Here is a 23,188-nt window from a genome sequence, read left to right as displayed (position 1 = left end):
TCATGTCTTTTACTGGCTCCTGCCTGTGTGAGGCCTGAGACTGGAATGTGCCAGGTGGTACATGAGCCCTCCTGACTCATCATCTGAGCTCGAAGCTCTGTATAGCTATTTTTCTACACGGATTGGTCCTCCATCCGGCACACTCCAGTTAGCGCTAAATTGTTTGTCCTTTTTTTTTTTTTTTTACATTGCACCCAGCTCTGCCACCCTCCTAAACCTGTGAGGACGCTTCTTTACATTTTTATTGCATAGCCAGGATTTAGTGGGCCTCTGTGGAACCCTGTTTATATACCTGTGCCTTCTAGAATCTGTAACCTTCATCTCCCACTCCCATTTCCTTATGTTATGAGTCAATAGCACAGTATTGTGACAATCAGCAGGTCTTAAATCATTCTCAGCTGTTTCAGTGGAGAAAAAAAGCCAAGAGCCCCCCAAATATGGCCTTAGCTTTAAGAAAGATCAGGGAGCCAGGCAGTGGTGGTTCATACATTTAATCCCAGCACTCAGGAGGCAGAAGCAGGTGGATCTCTGTAAATTCCAGGACAGCCTGGTCCACAGAGTGTGTTCCAAGATGGCCAGGGATGCACAGAGAAGCCCTGTCTCAAAAAATGAAACCAATGAACAAGGGAGGTGGGCAGAGGAAATGGGAGGAGGGGGGGGAGCTGCATTCGGGATATAAAATAAGTGAAAATATTTAAATAATTAGAAAAGAAAATACAAAAAGGAAGGCCAGGGAACGGGAATGTGTTCAGGAGAGGGTGATCCGCTGACGGAGGGTGACTGCAGGCAGCATCGGGCAGTGTCTACGGGGACAGCAAAGGGGTGAGAACTCATGCAGGCTCATTGTCTCCATTAGCAGAACACACTTGGGTGTGAGGGGTGGGGTGGGGAGATTGTCCATTGAGTCACAGGTGTCCAGAGACAGGCCAACCTGGGGACCCACCTTCTAAAGAAAAAGCACCATTTTGATATAGTAGTAAACACCCAGTCCCCACAAGTGTGCGCCAGCATAAGGGGAGGAAATGTCTACTGTAGCCGACCTAGAAGTAGAGCATATGGCCAGGCCCCACTGCACAGCCTGGGGCTGTCTTAGACTTCTGGCTCCGAGGTTCTTATTCCCTCCTTTCTGGTCTCTAGATCCTTTTCCTCCATTTATTTTACCGACATATTTTCCAGCTAGAGGCCTGGTATCTTCTTAATGAAGCTCTGAGTGGTTTTCCCTGGCATACCTGTCTTGAAAGGAAGGAAGGAGAACGGGTATGGCTCGGTTGGCAGAGTGCTTGCCTAGCTCAGCTCAAATGAAAGCCTGGGTTTGCTCTCCCAGTTCTGTATGAACTGATAATCTCAACACTCGTGCGGTAGAGGCAGGAGGATCAGAAGAAGTTCAGCTATAGAGTAGTCGAGGCCAGCAGGAGCAATATAAAACTCTGCCCCCTCAGAAGAAGAAAAGTGTGCGGCGAGTTGGAGATATAGCTCAGTGGTAGCGTGGCTGTGGGTTCGATTCCCAGCAACACACAAAAAGAAAAGAAGTATAGTTGAATAAATATGAGCCTCTTTTATGCAAGCTCTGCTTCTGCCCCATAAGAAATGTCTGCACCAAGTTCTTCCCTAGATGTCTGCCAGTATTTCATCCTTCATCAGGTTCTATTGCTTTTCCATCTCCACCCAGGGCCACAACTCTTCGGGAGCAAGGACTGTTCTGAGGTTGCCTTTGGGTGCTGTGTGGTTGCCTCCTGGTGCCTTCTCGGCATACCGGCACACCCTGGGAGCCGACTCTGGAGTTGCCTAGAGATCTAGGGAGGAACAGCATCAGTTAGAGGGAGGTTATGTCAGGTGCTCAGGAAAGAAGTCGCTAGAGTTCAGGGCTGCCTGGTTTGAGATGAGGACCGTGCCGTGGTAGAGAAGACCGTGTCCCGTCATTCTCTGTGTGTTGTGTACCGAATGTTTTAAAGTTCTGCTTAACTTCCCATCCTTTCTTTACAGCAAGCAACCCAGTGATTGCTGCTCAGCTCTGGTAAGTGCCCCCCAGAGTCTCCAGCACACTCCCCCTTCTAATTACCGTGTGTTTGCAGTGTTGATCTCCTTAATACAATGAAATCCCAGTGACTCACCTGATTACTTTTTTCTCCCTTTTACTTCTGCCTGGCTCTACCGTCCTCCCAGCTTTCAAAAAGCACACAACAGAATGTTCCAAGACTTTCTTGTTACAAAACAGCTGGGTTGTTTGTTTTTTGTTTTTTTTTTTCCTGAGTAGCGTAGTACTTTGTTTGCTGTCACCGTGGTAAGGTGGCAGTCACACGTGCAGCACGTGCAGTGATCGTGAGGCAGGCAAGGGTGGGGACTGAAAGTCCTGCTGCTGGGCAGAGGTTCCTCAGCTACAGGTGCTGCTTTGTCCGGTGACCACCAGATGCCGCGAGACCAGCCGCACTGGATGGCCGCAGGGAGGGCTCAGTGGGTAAAGGTGCTTGTCGTAGCTGAAGCCCATGTAAAGATGGCTCCACCGAGCCGTCCTCTGACCCCTGACCCCCACACGTGCACCGTGGCATGCACATGCATCATGCACACGGACATATGATAATCAAAGTGAGCAAGCAAATAAAGAAGCCACCTCTAAGAGTTTCTGAGGGATCACGTGTCACACGACTGGCAGTCTCCCTCGTGGGACTTTGTAAGCTTCTCGTGAGGGTGCAGATAGGAGATACTTTGAATTCTGGGCTGTGACATCTCTTTCAGAACTGTTCAGTGCTGCTGTAGCAACACTGAAGCAGCTGTAGGCAATATGCAAACAAATGAGCGTGGCTGTGATTTAATAAAACTTTATTCATAAGTACCAGTCAGCCACATTTGACCCTTGGGTCAAATTAGCTGCCTCTTCCCTAGCTTGATCTGCCTGTGTCTGGAATTACCTGATGAGCTATGAAACATCCCCCTTGGGCAGGATAGCCCTGAGCCAAATGAACACTTGTATACCTGTGACTTGGGCATTTGGTCTGCAAAGCTTCCCTGGTAAGGTTAGCGTGGCCTCCAGGTGAGAGCCACTGTCCTACCTACTACCTCGCCTTCTCTCCCCTCTCTGAAACCATCGCACTTCCTCTGTAAGCATGACATGCTAGGATCAGCTGTCGTGGGAGAGAATGGGTGGTAGGTAGATCGTTGGTTCTGAACCGCAGGCTGAGACCCCAAGGCTGATGGGGCGAAGGTGATGGTGGCCATTGAGATGGATACAGACGCCCTGTGCTGTGTACATTCATCTTAGCACACAGGGCATGAGATCTGGGCTAGCCTCCAGAACTCCAGCCGAGGCCTCAGGAGCCCTCTCCATAACAGCTTTCTCACTTGCGTCCTGGAGCCTTGGCCTTCTACTGCTGTGTTTCCTTTTCTCCTTTGCAGGCAAGGAGCTTGGGCTACGTCTGCGTTCTCCCCAGATGTTTTAGCTTGCAATGTTTATACTCTACCACCATCCCCAAGAAGCCTGGGATAAAAGCAAACAAACAGAATCAGAGAGCTACTTGTGGGGAAGGAAGGACTAAGGCCCACCTCTTCATTGGCTTCCTCCCCAGTTCAGAAAGCGTTGAAATCCCTTCACGGAACCTCAGGTTCTGGAGAGCAAAGTTAGCGCAGCTTCACGTCCCAGGGCACGCTTGCAGCCACACACTGGCCTGGTGATACCGTTTGCTTTCTGTATCTAATGGAAGGGGTGGGGGAACCCTCTTGAACTCCTGCCTGCCTGTTGCCCCCTATGGCAGGGGCTATGGGGTATGGTTCATGTTCTCAGATTGGGTGGTTGAAGGTCTGCAGGTGTGGCCTCTGTTCGGGGTAGGGTAGCGTGGGGACAGTCTCTGACAGTTAGGGTCTCAGCAGGTCGTACGCTGAAAACTGCTGGCCTTTCTCAGCCCGTCAGGTCCTGCTTTTCATTCTCAGGGGATTGTAAGCTACAGTCTCTCCTGCTTTCTTAGGAGATGATTGTTTTGTTTGTTTGTATTTCCCTGATAAAGTGACATTTCCCTCTTAGAATCTAGGGGAGATTATATATCGGGCATGAAAACAAACATAAAAAAATCGCCACACACACACACACACACACACAAGTGTCAGTAAACATACCCTTTAGGAACAAATGAGCTAATAACCACTGTTCGCAGCTGTTCATTTGCTCTCTGCAGCCTGTGGGATCCCCGGTGAGCAGAATGGCTGTGGGGACCATGGGTGAAGTTGTGCTGGGAACCACAGAGATGCTGCTGGGGAGACAGCACTTGGTGGAGCGCTTTACCCGGCTGCTGAGATCCAGCCTAAGCCCTCTGGCTTAGCGCCTGACCTCACGACCAGTCCTCTCTGAAAACTCAAAGCAGATCCAGTGTAAGGTTCAGAACAAAGATGCCCCCTCACCCCCTGCTTTGTTAGAGAAGCAATAAACCTTGATTCCAGGCACCCTAGTAGCAACAGTGACTGCCCAGTGATTGTTCCAGGGTTGTGAGGTTTCTGATAGGTACTGAGCTTGCATCTTATGTAACAAATGTTCTCTCATCGTCCATCCAACCATCCATGTCTCTGTATGCATGTGTATACATATATACACACATATATCCATAAATATATTTTCCACACACATACTTATTTATGCATGTGTTTATATATTGCCAAGCTAGTTCTAATTAAGATCCTAATCAAATTAGATCACACTTGAGCTCTGAGCTTTTCCACCGACCCTCCAAAAGCCAGCTAGATTTGGTGGAAAGAAAATAGGTTTTGGGTCTGAGCAGATGTTGTATCAACCCTGGCTCAGCCATCGACTGGCCAGTGAGTCTTAGTAGGTTTGCTGACCCTCTCTGAAGGAACTGTCCCTTTGTCTGTGGATTGAGGTGGTAGGAGGCGTCATGGACCCTGTCACCCTGCTATGATAGATTAGTAAAGGGCTGGGGCTTGACTTGGATGAGCAATCACCACCAGTGTCCGGATCAGGCACAGTGTCACTGTGTACCAGAAACTCATGGGATCCCTACCTCAGTGCCTAGGCAGGTGTCTCGAGGAAGCTGCTATCTCTTCCTCCAGTTATAAGAAGCTCTGTACCATCACTAGAGCTGTAGCCGACGGTGCCATGCCAGGGAGGGCCTGCAGTGGGTACTGAAGCTGCTTGGTTCGCACCACTGAAACGAAGCACAATATGTCACGGCTGCACTGTGGCGTATGTATCAGTGGGGTGTTTATGCCGGGAGCCTTGAACTGGGAGTGAAAGCTGGTGTCTGTGGTTTCCTTGATTATATGCTTATATACGTTCACGCAAGCTCTAGTAACCAGAAAAGAAACGGTGTGCAGACATTCCTAACGGAGGAGGGAGTCTGTAGAATTAGCTAGGGCTATTAAATAGATCCAATATAATGCTTCCTTACTTAAAAAATGATGTTTCTCTTTTTCTTTTTAGCTCAAAAACAAATCCTGAAGTCCATAATTACCAGGTGAGATGCTGTGTGTAAGATGTTTCTTGGTTTGACGTGTCTTCGTTTGTATGATGAGAAGCATGTGGTAACAGCATACGCTTGTCAGGTTTTGGTTCATCGTTCTTGTTGTTTCCCGGAAAACTCTAAAAGTCAAATCCCCCACCCCACCCTGCTCCCCCCCAGTCGTGAAGTGCCTGTTTTTAACTTTGTTAGCCCGAAGGCGCCAGGGACATGGAGTTATGTTTCTGTTGGTCAGGCACAGCCTCTCAGCGCTCAAGTGCATGTTTCTGTGAAAGCACGCTGAGGCCTAGCAAGTGCAAGCCCTTGAGGCAGGCATCCAGGGGGCAGATTCCACTTCTCCTTCCTTTGCCTTCTTGGGCCTGACTGTGCCTGCTGGGGCACCAGAGTACTGAAGAAACTCGTAGGCAACGCGTTTTGTTTGTTCTTTGTTTTGGTTTTGGGGTTTTGTTTTTGTTTTTGTTTTTTGAGACAGGGTTTGCTTTGACTGCCCTGGAACTCTCTCTGTAGAGCAGTGAGTTCCGGTCTTTAACTCACAGAGATCCTCCTGCCTCTGCCTCTCACAGGCTGGGATCAAAGGCGCGTACCTCCACACCCAGCACATTTTTCTTTGTTCTGTTTCTGTTGGTCCTCCTCCACCCCTCCATGGTAAACCCACTCACACCGGGAGGCATCATTTATTTCTAAACCCCATTTGTCACACACCAGACCTGGGGCATTCGGTTTCCATGTTCAGTGTTGTATTATTTCACGGCGGTACCAGCCAGGGTCCGTGCCCCCTACCTGCCCACCCGCTACTGCCAAATCCCTCTTGGTAGCCCAGCCTGTAGTGAGCCAGGGCTTCCACAGCCTGTCCTGACTCTCTCAGTTACTTCCCACTGTTCCTGTCATGAGCCCGTGTTCAGCTTCCAGCAGCGGTAGAGCGGCTGCCTGTAGGTTCTTGCCAGTGCTGTCTTACCCAGGCCCATCCGCCCGGAGTCCATTGCCTCTTATCTGCTCGCTAAAGTACTGTACAATGCTATACACTGGTACTCAGCAGTCCCCTCCTCCTTTTCTCTTGCAAGCTGGAAGCTCCCAGCTCCAGTGAGATTCAGCCCTGCCCCTTAAAACCATGAGGCCAGCATTAAAAGAATAATGCTGTCTTCAGTCTCACCTTTTAAAAGCGGAATAGACACTTAGGGAGTAGGATCTTGGCATCCACAGACTGCAGCGCTCCTCAGGTGGTTCTAACAAACAGACAGATGGGGTCTCCGGGGGGATGGTGCTGGCCTTGATTCCCAGGTGCTAATGTATTTCTGCCAAAAGGCAGAGAGACCTATGTCTCGTGACTTCTAACTCAGAGGACGGTATTAGCCTTTCTTTTACTGCTGTGACTAAATACCCAGTACTGTGTTCTTTATAAAGTAAAATAAGTTCATTTAATTCATGGTTCAGAGGTACAGTGCTGGCCTCCACTCAGCTCTGGTGAAGGGTCTGTGACGTAAGAGCCAGGGAGTGTATATGTAGGAAGCGGTTACGTGGTAAGACTGGGCCAGGGCAAGAGGTAGGCTATGCTGCTTTGCTCGGGAGATCTAACCCGGGTTCTTCTGAAGACCCTGAAGACCCCAAAGACCTAATCTCCTCCCACAGTATCATATTGTTGACCAGCCTTGTCCTGAGCAAGTGCCCGAAACACGCTGTCCTCCCAGTCTCTGTGCCCAATGTTTGGCTATGAACATCACAAGTGACAGTGCCGTTCCATAAACCATCGCCATTTGAAATTTCATTCTGTGTGTCCCCTTCCCTGCTACCACTTCTCTGAACACCAAGATGCCCATGTTCGTTATCCTCAGGAGGCTCCCAAATGGTTGCTGAAGAACTTTTGTGCACAAAGTCACACTAGCATGCAGAGTGAGGAGACGAGGCTGTTGGGTAGAAGGGACTTTGAACCTGGTGGAAGGAAAGTCATCTCCCCCGGCTTCTTCCTTAGGGTCTTGGGCTTCTTGTTCACAACAGCTCCTTGTTCAGGGACGTCAGGTGGGGTGTTAGGGGAAGAGAAAAGCTGCTGCTGGGTACCCAGTGCATGGAGGAGAGAGGTTGGAAAAGAAAGTACGGCAGCCCGCCCGCCGTCGACCCCTGCCCTCTGCTGCCTCCTCAGTGAGTTCTGCTTACAGTGAAGCAGGGCTGTGCTGCTCACAGCAGATTTGCTGGCACTCTGCACGTGGAACCCTCCACATTGTCGCCAGGAGCCCCTTGCACTCGGCCCATCTTAGCAGCCCTGTGTTGCCCCATCAGAGTCTGGATATAAGGTGACCGGAAGAGGGTGGCCTGATAAGTGGCCCGGTCACACCGTGATGCTTTGGAGGATGGCTGGGAAGGTGACACGGCAGCCTTAGCTCCTTCCACAGAGTCAGCCAGCAGCAGAGGACTGATGGCCATGTTCTCAGTGAGGATACTTGTCATTTGAGGTGGGACAGTTTTGCATTGTCCCTGGAATTCCAGTAAGTTCGGCTCCCTTTCCTCTGTTCTTGCGGCAAGCGAAGAGATGCATATATATTCCTTGTTGTTGACGGAGCACCCGAGTTAACATTAAAGTACTTGGGAGTGTAGGAATGTGAACTCATTACCAAAGGAGATGTACCAAGGAAAATTCTGGAATCTCCCTTTTATTTCAAGTCTGTGGATGAGGTTTCTACCTCATCTTTGGTGAATCTGAGGGTGTTTAAAAACAGAAAAGACTAGAAGGTCCAGTTGCAGGGTAATCTTTCTCCTTCGTTGGAGACTTGGTGCAGGGAGCTGAGGAGTGGCTGGCTTTGGGAAAATCACCCAAACCCCATGGGCTTCAGCATCCCCTAAAAGACCTAGCTGAGGGGACTGCGCCCCGCCAGTGCTCAGAGTCTCCTGCAGACAGACCCCTTCAGATTCCGCTCCCCACACCGTGTCCTCTGGGGGTGCAGCCTCGGCATGCTGACAGGCGGTTTGAAAGGAAAGGAAAGGCCACTGGAATACGGAATAGGCAGCAGGCGGGCATCTCAGGGCCATGAAAATTAGATGAACAGAACTGCTCAGAATTTCTCTAACAGAAAGCAGGCCACTGCTTATTAACCACGGCGCAGGGGTAAGGAGGAGGAAGGGAAGAAATAATTAAAAGATTAATGGGGATGCGATTGCATGACTTTCAGGTCGGGGGAGGGGGAGTGCGTAGTGCCAATCCCCTCAGCTGCTTTAGCCTTGGGAAGCCTCTTGGCTTCCGACAGTGTCCAGGCCTGCTGCCCTCTGCAGGTGAGAAGTGGAATGGCAGCCGGCTACCCTGCCAGGCCCATCAGGGCTTATCTTCAAGGCTGGTCTACTTTCTTATCATAAGAACAGCTTCCCACCGTCTTTCCCTCAGTTCTTCTGTGCGTCTCTCAGAGGAACAATAGGTCTTCCTGATGAGAGTACCGTCTGTACACCCACAACGCTGCTGCTTTCATTACCCCGTCCTTCCAGCCCTTGTCTGTGTGCCCGCCGTAACTCTTCTGTTGTAATTTCAAAACCAACAAAAGTGGCGTGTGAAGAGAGAAGCCACTCAGTCCATCTTCCTGGCACTTGCTTCCTTGAGAGAGAGGTGTTGTCTGACCAGGGCATGTTGGGTAGCTTCTCTTGAGTCAGATGTGGCACCTTGCCTCCCAGACCCTTCTCTGGAGATGGTGCTCTGTGAGCCAGACACTGGGTCCCAGCCCCCCCACCTCCCCAGCCTTTGTTAGTGGGAGAAATAAGATCACCCTGGGAAAGGTCCAGCCACCCCACCTCTCCCCTCCCCCGGGGCTTGGTTACAGCTTTCCTATTCACAGCCCCCTCCCTGCCTCCTGAGGTGGGTGCCATCGCTAGAGAGAGCAGATGACACGGCAGCCATTGAAATCCAAAGGTCACGGAGTAATCAGGTCTGGCGTTTCCTTTGCAGCCTCAGTACCATCCTAACGTCCACCCCAGCCAGCCCCGGTGGCGCCCTCACTCTCCAAATGTCAGGTGAGTTCGGGAGCTTGTGAGACCCTGCTTTGGGAGGTTTGCTTGTCCCCTGCAAGGCTGCAGGAACAACCCCTCAGGGAGGCGTGACCAGGGCAGAAGCCCTGCTTTTCAAAGCAAAGGAAGCAAGTGACCAGCCTTTGTGAACCAACAGATTTAAAAAAAAAATTCTAACCACAAATATTTTGGTTTGGTTTTATATGAGGAGAGATGTTGCTTAAGATTTCCAAGTTAACATTTTCTTATTCTGAGAATTCGTTTTTATTTTCTTGGAATGTGATTAAAGCTTGGAGATTATGGTTCTTTTTTTTTTTTTTAAGGGTTTAGCCCTTAGGAATGAGGGCACTGTTTGTTTTGGTTTCAGTGGGCCTTTTTCCTCCTACTTGTGGGTTATTAAACTTTTTCAGCAAAGGGGAGTCTGTATTTTTGGCTTTGGGGTCATTGAAGACAAGAACAAGCGGTGAGGATTTGCATATGAATGTATGACCGTATTCCAGAGAAACTTAATTTACAAAAAAAAAGTGGGACTTGGCCCCATAGCTATCAGGGTCTCCTGTCACTGCCCTGTGAGTGAGGACCTGGGCACCTGCCATGCTGTTTGGAGTCAGGGCAACCCCTGGGAAGCAGACAGGTCCTTAAGAGTTGCATTTTTGATAAGAGTTAATTGTCATTTATGTGTCCAGCCGTTACAGAAGCACAGTTGGTGAATTCAGGTTGACCGAGGTGGAGCTATGGGCCTTGCTCCTTGAGGGAGCGTGGGGAATTGAGGGGCGAAACAAATGTGCCTTGAGGAAGTTAGGCAAACACGTGGGGGCCTTGTAACTCAGCAGTGCGGTCTGATATTATTATTAACACTTGGATATTTGTGTAGCATTTTAGGGCAAGGCAGGTCAGTGGGGTGGTAAGGGTAAGTCTTCACATCGTTCAATTGTAGTTTATCTTTCAGATATGAGTGGCAGCTGAGGCTTAGCAGGGCTAGCATCCTGTTAGCAGTGGTTTAGGTAGAAGGCCTATCTAATATTACCTACTTGGTCAGCATCTTCCCTCTGTCGCATGCCCTAGCCCCTTCTTCACCCAGAGGCAACATTTTCCTTTGGAGGTGGCCCTGCTGATGCCAGGCTTTAGTGTCCCCTGAGAACCACGATCTGTAGCTGAACCCAGATGGCACCCAGCGTTCTCTGTGTGCTAGAACTCTCTAGAGTTGCATCCTGAGGAGAGTTGATTGGTCCACGCTTGCGGGAGATGCTATCCCAAACCGTCACCGTGCACATCCAGTTGGGAGGAGGCTTTTCCCTCAGCTAGCTTTCCTTGACTGACCTGACCACCACACCCCCCTTGTGAAACCATGGCTAGAAACAGATTTTATCAGCATCAGAGTTGATAGATGGTCACACAGGGGTTTTTAAAATCCTGAAGTCGCCAGGCCACTCACGTGCCAGGCACCCCACTTGCCCTCCCCCCACCCCGCCATTTCCTTTGTGCGTGTGTTGGCCTCGCTCCTTTCTGAATTATCTTCCATTCTCCCAGTAACCATCCCATCTGCAAACAAAACAGGCCACCTTATCAGGATGACAGGCCGCACTGGAAAGCCTCAGCCAGTGGAGATGACGGCCACTTGGACTATGTCCACGACCACAACCAGAGGAACTTAGGCGGGGCCTACAGTGTCACGTACCGGGACAAACTCATGACTGCACTCTGAGAAACCGAAGCGCCTTTATTTCCAGTCACCACCGTGATGCCATTGCATTCCCTGAGAGACATCCCAGCATCACGTGGACGTGCTTGCACAAGTGTTGCTAAGTAGTGCTGTTAGTGTCCGGGTCAACATTTGAAGCTGACTGCCGTAGGTAGCCGTGATTTACTGTGGACTGCATTCTCAATAAAATGAAGGTAGCTAAAGGCTCAGGAATCATTTTGATATTCTGATTTTAAAACTGAAGTGGATTCTGTCTTCCTGCTGTGTACCTGATAATCTTGGTGTTTAGCCAGTGGGACCCCATGAAGCAAACCAGCAAACCGAAAGCTTGGGGGAGCAGCGTGGTACATACTACTGTCGTAGGGTCGGAGAGGGCCAGGGCCCAGTCTCCATTGCTGCGTGACCTCGGCTAGGTCATTCCCCCTTGATTGGTGTCATTTCCTCCCTGAAAACAAGTGGGCTGAGCTTAGTGATCTCCAGGGTCCTTTCTACTCTGTGATTTATTAAAATTTCATTTCTCATCTGGGTGGCAAACGTGCATTCAGACTAGCTCCCCATAGAGGCAGCTAACTGTAGTGCCCCTTCTGTAGCAGAAGCTTGAGGAAGATCACAGAACTCATCCGATAGCACATCAGCACAGGGAGACTGGAAATTGTGCCTCTGGAAATGGGTTCGCAGGTGTGGGTTTGAGCCTCCGTGCTGATCGCCACCTGCCTGGCGTGTTTCGGCAGAATTTACTTCTCAAATAGAAGCATGCTTTGTAACGCCTTAATGATTGGTCCTGCTGACCAGTGTGCTTTCAGAAGACATCCTTGTGACTGTTGTCAGGACTGAGGCTGGATTTCACTCCAGGTTTAACTTCCTCGCCAAGCAGCGTGCAGTCGAGGTGAAGTGAGGGCGCACATGCTAGCCTGCCAGGTTCCTGGAGGTTGTGCCAAAGCAGTCTGCCTGCCGCACAGAGGGATGCCTGTGGCCCCTTCCTTCTGTAGAACCCCCAAAGCAACATGTTGACTTTCAGGGTGACACCTATACCAAAATATTTATTTACCCCAATTCAAGTAGTATGCCAGGCCTCCTTTTCCCTTCATAGGCAGTCCCAGGATGCTCTTTCTTCTGTGTGCAATCAGCTCATTTTGTGTCACTGGGATATGTGTGATTATAATTTGGTCCCCTTTAAACCCTTGGACATGTGTTAACATCTTCTCTTGCTGAAATCTGGCCCTTTTGGTTCTACAAAAGTCTCTTGAGGAGGAGGGACTCCTGCACACTTGCACAGGGGAGTAGACCGCCTACTTATGAACCCCCCCCCCCACGCAATGCTTGTTTACGGGCGTGTTCTGATCCCCAGGGTGTGTACCGCATCTGAATAAACATGTTCTGATCCCTTCCTCTTAACCGCTAACATTTTTACAATGTGTCTCCAAGAAATAAAGATTATTCGTACTTTTTTCCTTTTTGGACTCCTTTATTTCACTGACTCTTCCGCACGGAAGTCCCCCTTGGATCTCACTCCGGGGTCCAGTTGACTCCCGGTGTCTGAAGGTGAACCTTCAGCTAAGTGATGTGGAACAAGACCATCCTGTTGAGGCTCTTCACGACACAGTGGCTGAGGGGTTTCTTCATCTGGGGTGATTCTGGCAGAGGCTGTACCACCTGACCCCCAGGTGGTAGCAGGGTGTCCCCTGATACCAGTTTCATGGTGAAGGGCACATGTCCTCATGGTCGCTTAGCTCTTCCTGGCTGTGCCTGTAGCCTCTTAAAGATGATCCAGTACCTGCAACAAAAGCCATTCTGCTTAAACTAATGAGTAGATTTAGTTAGCTGCTTGCGTAAGCCACTCTGACTTAAGCGATGTGAACCTGTGCCTACTGCGTGGTGGCTTTGTCCTTGCAAACCTCGTCTTCCTCAGGGGGTCATGTCTCTACTCACTACTCTTCTGACTTAGCCAGTCTGGGGTCACCTCTTCCTGTCACATGTTATAATGTTGGTGGCTCTGAGAGCCATTATCTTCAACTCAGGCTATTTGTATGAGTTTCTGTATTGTCGCTTCAACGTGGATGCCCGATGTATAATCCAAACTCCACGTGACAAAAGCCAAAATCAAATTTATCTTTGATCACCGCTCCTGGAAGGCACTACTTTCTTTTCCCCTCAGTTTCTCTTTTGCTGAGAACGAGAATGCCATGGCTCCTCTCTTCCCTCGCTGCCAATATCCAGGCCGTCCACAGTTCTGCTCAGTTCTGCCTCCTTCCTGATTCTCCCCAACACTATCTTGCAGGAATGTCTTTCCACCCTGTCAGGGGTGCCCTCTCTGTTCTCCACAACTCTTGCCAAGCTCACTCTTGTCTTTCTGCAGCCATATCTGATTGTGTCGTTCCAGGGCTGGGTGCTCCGCTCCTGTCTCTTTGCTCTAGCATATTCCATTCAGACCCCTTACCTTTCTGAGAAAACAGTCATAGCACGCTGCACACTCCCTGCCTCATGACGGTGCCTTTGCAAACGCTCTTCCTTCCGCCTAGACTCCTGCTTAGCCTTTCAGCTTCTGCTCAGGCGTCATCCTCTCCGGGAACTCTCTTGACAGCCCCCACCTCTGCAAATTGGGTTAATTTCTGTGTTCTCTGTTCTGCTACTACCTCCCCCTCCTACCCCCCCAGACACGGGAACGTTGTACTCACAACTTTGTATTAAAACAGCCTCTTCCGTTCATCTCATCTTGGAGCCTTAGACTCCTCAACACGAGCTGTGCTTTTGTCCCCCCCCCCCACCGCCGCCCATACCTGACAGGTAGCAGATGCTCACTGGATGTCTGCTCAGCATCCAGTCCGGAGCATCCCATTCTGAGTAGGACATGGACCACCGTGTCATTTGCGGGCTCAGTTTCATCATCGTGCGCACACTCTTCATTGTCTCATTTGAAGCATTGGCGTAATGTTGAGCAGGGCCGAGGACCAGCTAGCCGTCTGACATTGCAAAGCCCATTAGGTGCACGGTGATCTACAGTCATACGGAGGGGTTAATGACCAATCTCGTGCTCCACGTGTGTCCGTTTATCTTCCTGGTCACGCTGCACAGTGGGAATTACTGCATTGTTACCAATGGGGACGCTCGGGACTGGGCTTCAGTCAGGCAGCTCCTACGTGTCATCCAACAGGTGAGTGCCAGCCTGTGGGCTCTCGTGACTCTTCCCGCTGTCACCACCCCGTTGTCCCACATCTCAGTGAGACTGTTAGACTACAGTGCGGTTCACTACAGTGACATCTCGCTTCTGAGGAGAGAGCTGCCCTTCTATGCCAGCAGCCTAGAAACATTGTCTGCGTTCACCGCCATCCCTGCCATCCGTGGGCTCGCAACTGCCCACACCCACCAGAGGCTGGGAACCCCACTCATAACCAGGACCATAACAACCTCCAGCGTGCATCCCTAGTTGTCTGGCAACCCTGCCCACGTCTCATCCCACTCTGGTCCAGCAGCCCGTCCACAAATTCTGCACTCAACTCGTTCTTCATCATGTCCACAGGAACAGAGATGGAGTGTTATTTCTAATGAAGCATCCCTGTGGGAGAATGTTCCATATGTTTCTTCCCAATAATTCATGATATATATATATATATATATTGGACCACTGCAGGTGCCAGCAATATCAGACTCAACTTTGCCACAACTAATTATTCTGGTTTTGGAATTTACAAGCCCAGCTCACCCTCTATCACCCTTCCATGTTTGGGATCAGTTAATTGGTGTGGCTCGTGGTTGTCACGCATCTTGAGATCTGCCGAGTGGCTCCATGCTTCATTGCTTGCTCAGCCATTCCCGCAGAAGAGGGCTCTCCTTAGCAGCAAAGACAGAATCAGGACAGTGCTGGGATCCCTTCTGACTCTCTTGCCCGTTAAAACTATCCACCAGGCTTCCAGGTCAGTGACTTCCGCCTCCTGAGTCCAGCTCGGGACACCACAAATAACAGAGCCTTCCCGGTGCACTTGATTTTGCAGCTTTTACCTGGTCCTTTAAAATGTGAGTTCATCAAAGAACTCTCTGGACCGCCATATTGATCTTTGTGGATCAATAGTTCTCAAACCAGGCTCTAAGTCAATTCCCTGACTGGCCAAGTTTCTCAAGTGCTCCAGGTAAATACCACAAATTGGCCCACAGTGACTGGCTTCTGCACCTCCCACCAGGAGACCGAGGGCAAGCAGAGCCAGGCCTGGGGGTGGGGGTGAGGGAGTGGAGAAGAACCAACTGCTGTTAAGGGAAACTGGCACTTTCTCAGAAGCCCCTGGGGTGCCTAAAAGGCAAACAAACCCGAAACTGGTGCTCAGCTGAGCCCAGGCCAAAGAAATCAATAATTCTGTAAATAGGTCCACTTCTGTCCACCTTTGAAACCAAATGATAGCTCAGACGATTTATTTAAAAATGTTGCGCTTTGGGCCTGGAGAGATGGTTCAGCAGTTAAGAGTTCTTGCTGCTTTTTTCAGAGGGCCCAGATTTGGTTTCTAGAATCCACCCTGAGCTGCTCACAACCACTCCTAACACCAGTTTAAGAAGGGTCCAGCGCCCTCTTCTGTCTTCCATGAGCGCCATGGCGCACAATAAAATCAAACCAATAAAACCAATAAAATGTTGGGTTCTATTTAAATGGTTGCTGCTGAGACTGTAGGACATTATTATTATTATTATTATTATTATTATTATTATTATTATTATTATTATTATTATTATAAATTTCAGCCAGTCTCTCTACATAGCCTGACTGTCCCTCAACTCTGTGTAGTCCAGGCTGGCCTCAGACTTACAGAGATCTGCCTGCCTCTGCTTCCTGTGTTCAGGGATTCAAGGAGTACACCCGCTACCCCAGGCTTAGGACTTACATTTTAACCAAAACCACAAAGGAGCAGGCATGGGAGCTTCTCTTGGTTAATGCCATTTCTTGATTTGATGCTTTGATTTTTAACTTTCATCACACAATGGAAGAATATATAATTGAAGTAGACACGATGCTAAAAAGTAAGTGGATGGATGGATGGATCCCCGAGATGTGTGTCAGTAGAACACTTATCTAGCATGGACAAGGCTCTGGGTTGATCCTTAGCACTGAAAAAAGTAGCAAGATCTGCGTAATTAATGTTCATTCCCACTTCCTGAACCCTGGGGAGGCAGAAGAATTTGGATTCTCGTTGTTCCTTGCATGGCTTTAAACTTACCCTCACCTCCCTCAAGCTGTCAAGTCATTTGCTGGTAACTGTTCTGCTCTCCTCCAGAGACAGAGGACTAGTGAAGTCCAGCCTCTGGCCAGGGGTGAGCCATGTGACCACACCTATGTAAGGACCTGCCTCAGAGTGAAAGCCCGCGTGCGCGTAGAAACAGGTGCAGGATTACAGAAGCTTGCCATTTTGAGCCGGACGAGAGACAGAGTAGAGGCCCACAGACAGGGTGGCGCTCTGGTGGTTCTGGGAAAAGAGGCTCACAGGTCTCTGGTGAAGTAGGATGTGGGAACTGTGGAGCCCTGCATGCTCTGAACCACTCAGCTTTGCCACTGGCCGGGTGGCCCTTGCCAGTTCTCCCAATTCTCTCGTATCTTGCTGTGAAGGAACTCGGGGCTGGGGCGACGGCTCGGTCAAGTGTCTGTTGCATGAACAAGAAGGCCTGAGTTGGTCTCCCTGGCACCCCCTCAGGCTCACGGTCTAGAGAATGATCTACGATGGCCATGCTTTCAGTTTCCCATGAGTGAGGTTATTGAGCACGTAGTAAGCAAACAGTAAGAGAATAAATAACAAGGGACAGGTGGGTAGGGACCGCAGCCAGAGGACGCTGATGCTCAGAACATCCAGCAGAAACTGACCGGAGAGGCCTCATCGAGACAACCAGCTGCAGTTCCCAGTAGTCCGCTCCAGGGAGGCCAACAGGAACCAGAAAAACAACACCATCACACCAAGGGCTTACAGACACCGGTACAAACCTTCTGGGGAAGCCCCCTAGAGATAGCCCCTGGCAGGTGTCACCTCCACATCCAGGTAACATCAAGTAGATGCTTGGGGCAGTCGGAGCTACTGATGGAGCTTTCCCTGGGTGAGCGTCCTACTGCAGAGTGCCCGGCTTCTCTTTTTCCACTGTAGACATCGTTTCTATCATGGACACAAGAATAGGAACATCCTTTGGAAGTGATTTGCCTTCTAGCATTTCTCAAGGACACCGTGTTTTTACTCTTGGGATGCTTTACTGTTCTCTTCCCTGTTGTAGGCCAGGGAGGTACAGCCCATTCCTGGACAAAGTGACTCAGAGGACACTCTAAGACAAGCATTCTTGGGTCTGGAATGGGAGGGGGGCATCCCTGTTTCCAGAGCCAGCTTCTCGGTGAGCTCAAATGACACATGACAATTTATCAATGTAATGTCTGTTACACCATGAAAACAGCTGGGTGTGGTGGCACAGATCTGTAGCCCCAGTGGGGTTAGGGGACAGGGCGAGACAGACAGATCTCTGAGACTCATTGGTCAGTCAGCCAGCTGAACAGGGGAGCCCAAGTTCAGCTTCAAAAGTAAGGTAAAAAAACGATGGAGGACTTTGACCTTTGACCTCTGACCTCAACACACATGTCCAACGCCTATGATATCTGTGCCCTCATACACAAAGAATCAGATGTATGTGACGAAGGTGCGGTGTACAGTGTTTAAGTCTACCAGGTAGCAATTTTTAGTGGATTTTGAACAGTAACACACTGGCAGTCTCTGTAGACAGAAAAAAACAAAGATAGTGTCTAGCTCAAGAAATGGCGTGTCAGCCGTGTGGTGATGTTGCACGCCTTTAATCCCAGCACTCAGGAGGCAGAGGCAGGTGGATCTCTGCGAGTTTGAGGCCAGCCTGGTCTACAAAGCAAGTTCCAGGACAGCAGGGGCTGTACAAAGAAACTCTGTTTTGAAAAACCATAGAGAGAGAGGGACACACACAGAGAGAGAGAGAGAGAGAGACAGAGAGAGAGAGAGAGAGAGAGAGACAGACAGACAGACAGACAGACAGAGACAGAGAGAGAGAGAGAGGGAGGGAGGGAGGGAGGGAGAGAGGAGAGAAAGAAAGAAAGAAAGAAAGAAAGAAAGAAAGAAAGAAAGAAAGAAAGAAAGAAAGAAAGAAATGGTGTGTCTTCTCCTGGGCTGATGGAGAGCTGTATATTCTAAGTTTAGCAGCAGAGAGGGGAAAATAACATGGAAGAGGGTTCGCAGTGAAGAATGGCGCCCCTCTCTGAAACAGCTGAGGAGCAGAAATGCCACGGGGATCTTTTGAGAGGGAGGAAAGGAGAAATAGGAATGATATTTCTGAGACTCCCAGGACATAGCTGCCCAGGCACGGCACATGCCAACAATTCTGTCCTCTTGTCAATGGTGAGGCTGAGACAGGGCGAAGGGTAGGTGAGAGCTGAGAATGCCTGCTGCTGGTCCAGTAGTTCCTGAAAGTTGTGGAGAACTGAAAATGTCTGTCTGCTTCTCAAGTTAGCTAATTTGGGGTTTCATCTCAGACAAAGCAGAGAATGTGTTGCCCTGTTAATCTACTGAACAGAGAAACGAGGGAGATGAGATGGCTCTGTTAGTAAAGTGCCTGCCATGCAGAGGTGACAAGCTGTGTTAGCATCCCAAGGACCCAGGTGACAGCTCAGTGGGGCTGTCTGTAGCCCCTGGGCTTGGGGGAGGGGGGCAGGAGCAGGGGCAGGGGCAGGAGGGTCCCTGGAGCACAGTCACTGTCCAGCCAGCCTGGCTGGGTCGGTGAACTCCAGGTTTAGGGAAAGACTGTCTCAAAGGGGAGGTGAAGAGCAGCTGAGGCAGACACCCCACAGTGACCTCAGGGTTTCACATGCATGCACACAGTACACATGCCGGCACAGCCACAGATATGCCTACATAAATTTAGTAATAAAGGGAGCCATTGTGCTATTTTTTAAAACAGGAGACGCACACAGTGATGAAACCTCCAACAGTGGCCAGGGAGATGGTTCCGTGGGTAAAGTGCTTGCCTGTCATCATAAGGACTTCAGTTTTGATCCCCAGAAACATGTAAAGTCAAATACTGGAGCACACATATGCAGTCCCAATATTCCTACAACAAGATGGCAAGCAGACAGGAGAACCCCCAGAAAATGGCAGACTAACTGACCTGTCATAAGCCACAGAAGCAAATGAGTCCCTGTCTCAAAGCGGAAGTGGAAATATAATTTCTGTCTTTATTGTATTTCTCTGTGAGCAAGATTGTGCCCATTCTACTGTTGCTTGTTTGTTTATTTATTTATTATTTTATTGAGGTTTAGTCTTACTACATAACCCATGATAGCCTCAAACTCACTCTGTAGCTTAGGCTGGCCTTGAACTTGTGAAGTTGATTTTCTGTGATCCTCTGGCTCTTCCGTTCTGCGCATGTGCCTCACCACATTCATGCCTGCACTCAGACACACCCAGGAAAAAAGTTTAAGCCTCGAAAATATCTAGGTTACTCCTTTTTATTCCCGACTTTCCAGTTCTGAGATACAAAAGTCATTAGCATCTCTTGTCAGTCTCTAGCCAGTCTACATGTAAAGAAGCACACGTGTTTACTTAACCAGTCAATACTGATAGACACACACGCCCCATCAACTGTTGGCGATAATTGTCTGCCATGCTCAGCATTCTGTTTGCGTTCTAGAACAAATGAGCGCTATAGGATAAATCCCCAGGGATACGCTTGCTGAGCCAAAAGGCGTGTGCATTATAATGGGAACATTTTTATGTTGCTCAAATACTCAGTATTTTATACTCCCCCTGAAGAGATGTCACGTGTTTGTACCCTCTGCACTTAGGTGTGATGAGAGGTGGAAGCAAGCTCACAGCCTTTGCTAACTTTGAACTAGTTTTGTTAGTCCAGTGGGTAAAAGCCAGAATTTCTGTCTTTATTGTATTTCTCGGCAAGCAAGGTTGTGCCTGTTTCACTGTGGTTTGTTGGTTTATTAATTTATCGAGGTTTATTTAGTCTTACTTTGTATGCTGTGGTAGCCTCGAACTCACAGTGTAGCTTAGGCTGGCTTTGAACTTGTGAAATTGGCTTACTGTGATCCTCTGGATCTTCTGTTCTTCATCCATGCTCTTTAGTCAGAGTCAGTTGGTGAGGTGATTGCTCGGCAAGCATGAGGACCTACCCGGGTTTGGCTCCCCAGAATTCATAGAGAAGAACCGAGTGTGGTGGCACATCTTTGTAAGCCCAGGAATGGGGAGGTGAAAACAAGCAGAGCCCTGAGGCTTGCTGGCCAGCTAGCATTTGCACACACATGCATCTGCAGGTGTGCACACAGAATTGTGCACGCGTGCACAAGTTCAGGCTGCTGAAGCAACATGAAGCGTGCCCTCTTAGCATTTATGAGCATGAGAACGAGAAAGCTGGGGGTCGTTGCTCGTTGCTAGACCTCTCTTGAAATGGATTTCCAGACGTTCAGGTGACCATCAGCATGCTACCACCCTGGAGAACTGAGTGGGGAGCACAGACAACATAAAAATAGAGAGCTGAGATGAGGAGATTGATTTCAAGTATCCTTGCTTCCTTTCCTGCTGGGGGTTCTGTTGAGAGCATTCCGCTCGGACCACTCACCAACTGTGATGACCTGTTTATTTGACTGAGGAAGGACCTGCCTATGGTTATGATTCCATTTCTGATAGATCCCATCCAAATTGCAGCTGCATCGCAAAGCTGCGAGTGGTTTTAATGGAGGGATGACTGCAGCTCTTAAAAAACACCACAATGGTCGTCTAGGCAACCCACTAAAAGGGGTTAGAATAATTAGAAGGACCACCCCCACAGAAACCCACCTCATCACTCCCTGCCTGAAGGGATGGCTCAGACATCCTCTTTCATGGCTAAGACCTCATCAGCAAGAGTTGCTGTGCTAATGACCCAGCCAGCTTCCTTCCCTGGCTGCATGATGAACATTGTGCCTGTAATAAAGGCAATTAAGCCCAAAGCTCTGAAACCCAGCCAGTGTCTGGTCTCAGAGGCGAAGGATGCTGAAGATAGACACCTCTAAAGAGCCTCGGAGAACTTGGGAAGGGACAGACTCATTTGAGAGTTTTGTGCACTAATGAATACCAAAACAGACTCTTCCTCCTTTCTGTCATCTCAGAAACACATGCCCCCAGGTTCCAGCTCACACTGGCACATCTGATAACTACAGTCTCCAAACCCTGCCCTTCACCCGTTAGATATTTTATTCATCTAACCTGAAAGTTAATTCAGAATGAATGGTGTTTTAATTGCATTCATCTGGTGAACTGAATGATGCCCGAGGGTTGGTAAAATATCACTCCCATCTCATGGCCCCGTCTCCCACGGCTCAGGTAGCAAGGATGGTGATGAACGGGCTCCTTAGAGGGTTTTTTTTTACACTTTAGTGACCTAGACAGTGATTAGTTGTCTTAGGGCCCCTCGAGAGTTGCTGTGTAATGGGGGCTTTGAAAGCAGCCCCTGGGGACAAGTGTGTTCCTGCTGCTGCCCTCCAAAAGGAAGATTTCACTCAAAGCAAAGAGCAGAGGAATTGAAAGAGGGGGAAAGGCTAAAGAAACCAAGAAGGAAAAGCACTATTAGGTACATTAGCAATGATGCAACGCCACTGTAGCCTTTGTTTTAAGGACAAAAAAAAGATTGAATTAACTCTCAGTTATGGGCCCCTGAGCAAAAATGAACTCATGAAATGATCATTCTCTGGGTAAGACTCCAGAACGGATCTGAAATTGCTGATACCTCGAGATCTCCCCACAGAATCAGCTGCCGCCCTTCCTTGAAGCTTTGTGCCACCTTACTGGCTCGTGTGTACGTGCACAGATGTACATACACATGCACACGCACACACATACATCTGTGCACTCATGAAGACACACAGACAATAAAAAAGATATTAGGAAGGATAAAACCAGGGCAAAAAGCATTCTTTGAGAGGAAAATGTCGAGGACCAAGTGCTTACACTATTTGTTGAAATCAGCTGAAATAATTGACTCCATTAATTGAAAGATGAATGTTCCTATCCTATGCCACCTCCTATAGGTCCATGGAATCTTGTAGGCTGTCCCTAAGAAAAGCAGTATTTTACTCTCCAATTTGCAGAGGTAAATTAATGTAGTTCCAAGCACCTAGGGAACTCATAAGCAAAGAGAGACTTCTGTGAATAGGTACTTGAAAATGGCCTAAAGAAAATTAAAATCTAATGCATTGGAACAAGTTCATTGAGCAAGCTTTTACTAGACATCCACACTCTTCCCACATGCTGCTGTTTTGGAAAAGACCCTATCTTTAACTCCAGATTGCTAAGGTACTAATTGAATTAAGAGTCACCCCTCCCCCCATTTTGGAGTCACACATCACCCATGCTAATAGAATTAATTTGTAAAGTTGATTATTTGGAAATTTTCTTGAAGGAATTACAATTTGGAGAAATTCCCCTCTACCAGTGAGGGGTCTACATAAAGGATTTTAAGCCATATTTTTAAATGTAATGGGGAACCAGGTGTGATGGCTCACTCTTTTGATCCCAGAACTTGGAAGGCAGAAGCAATTGGATCTCTGTGAGGTCAACCTGATCTATATAGAAAGTTCCATGTAGCGTGGTCTACATAATGACACTCTTATCTAAAATAATAATAATAATAATAATAATAATAATAATAATAATAATAATAATAGTAAGAAGAAGAAGGACGGAGAGATGGCCCAGTTGTTAAGAGCACTGGTTGCTCTTGCAGAGTCCTGAGTTCAGTTCCCAACATCCACATCATTACTCACTGTAACCCCAGTTCCAAGGAGATCCAGCCCTCTTCAAGACTCAGTAGACACTTGCACACATACATAAGATGAACAGATAGTCACACACACACATGTATATAAATACAAATAAAAATGTTTAAATGTAATGCCGAAGAGAGGTGTTAGGAATAGAACCCAGACTTTTGTGAACAGTAAGCACACACACATACGGGGGTGGGGGGTGACCTTTTTCTCTAGTATTTTTCTTCCTGATGGCTCTTCGGGCTGATGGGGGAGAGGGACTTGATCGGGGGG

At 48.8% G+C, this 23,188-nt stretch overlaps 1 protein-coding gene across 1 annotated transcript in view; it reads left to right on the top strand.

The window, feature by feature from the left end:
* Epb41l4b (erythrocyte membrane protein band 4.1 like 4B) overlaps nucleotides 1-23,188 on the top strand; it is a 149,498-nt gene that overhangs the window by 74,074 nt on the left and 52,236 nt on the right. Inside the window, exons 15-17 of the mRNA XM_013351915.2 lie at nucleotides 1,984-2,014; nucleotides 5,420-5,453; nucleotides 9,376-9,440. Of these exons, the coding sequence (XP_013207369.2) occupies nucleotides 1,984-2,014; nucleotides 5,420-5,453; nucleotides 9,376-9,440 (130 nt within the window). The remainder of the gene's footprint in view (nucleotides 1-1,983; nucleotides 2,015-5,419; nucleotides 5,454-9,375; nucleotides 9,441-23,188) is intronic.

This window comes from Microtus ochrogaster, linkage group LG5, assembly GCF_000317375.1.
Source record: "Microtus ochrogaster isolate Prairie Vole_2 linkage group LG5, MicOch1.0, whole genome shotgun sequence".
In the NCBI taxonomy this organism is placed as follows: Eukaryota; Metazoa; Chordata; class Mammalia; order Rodentia; family Cricetidae; genus Microtus; species Microtus ochrogaster.
The sequence above is the reverse complement of the archived record's forward strand: the minus strand, read 5'-3'. Positions and strand labels throughout refer to the sequence as shown.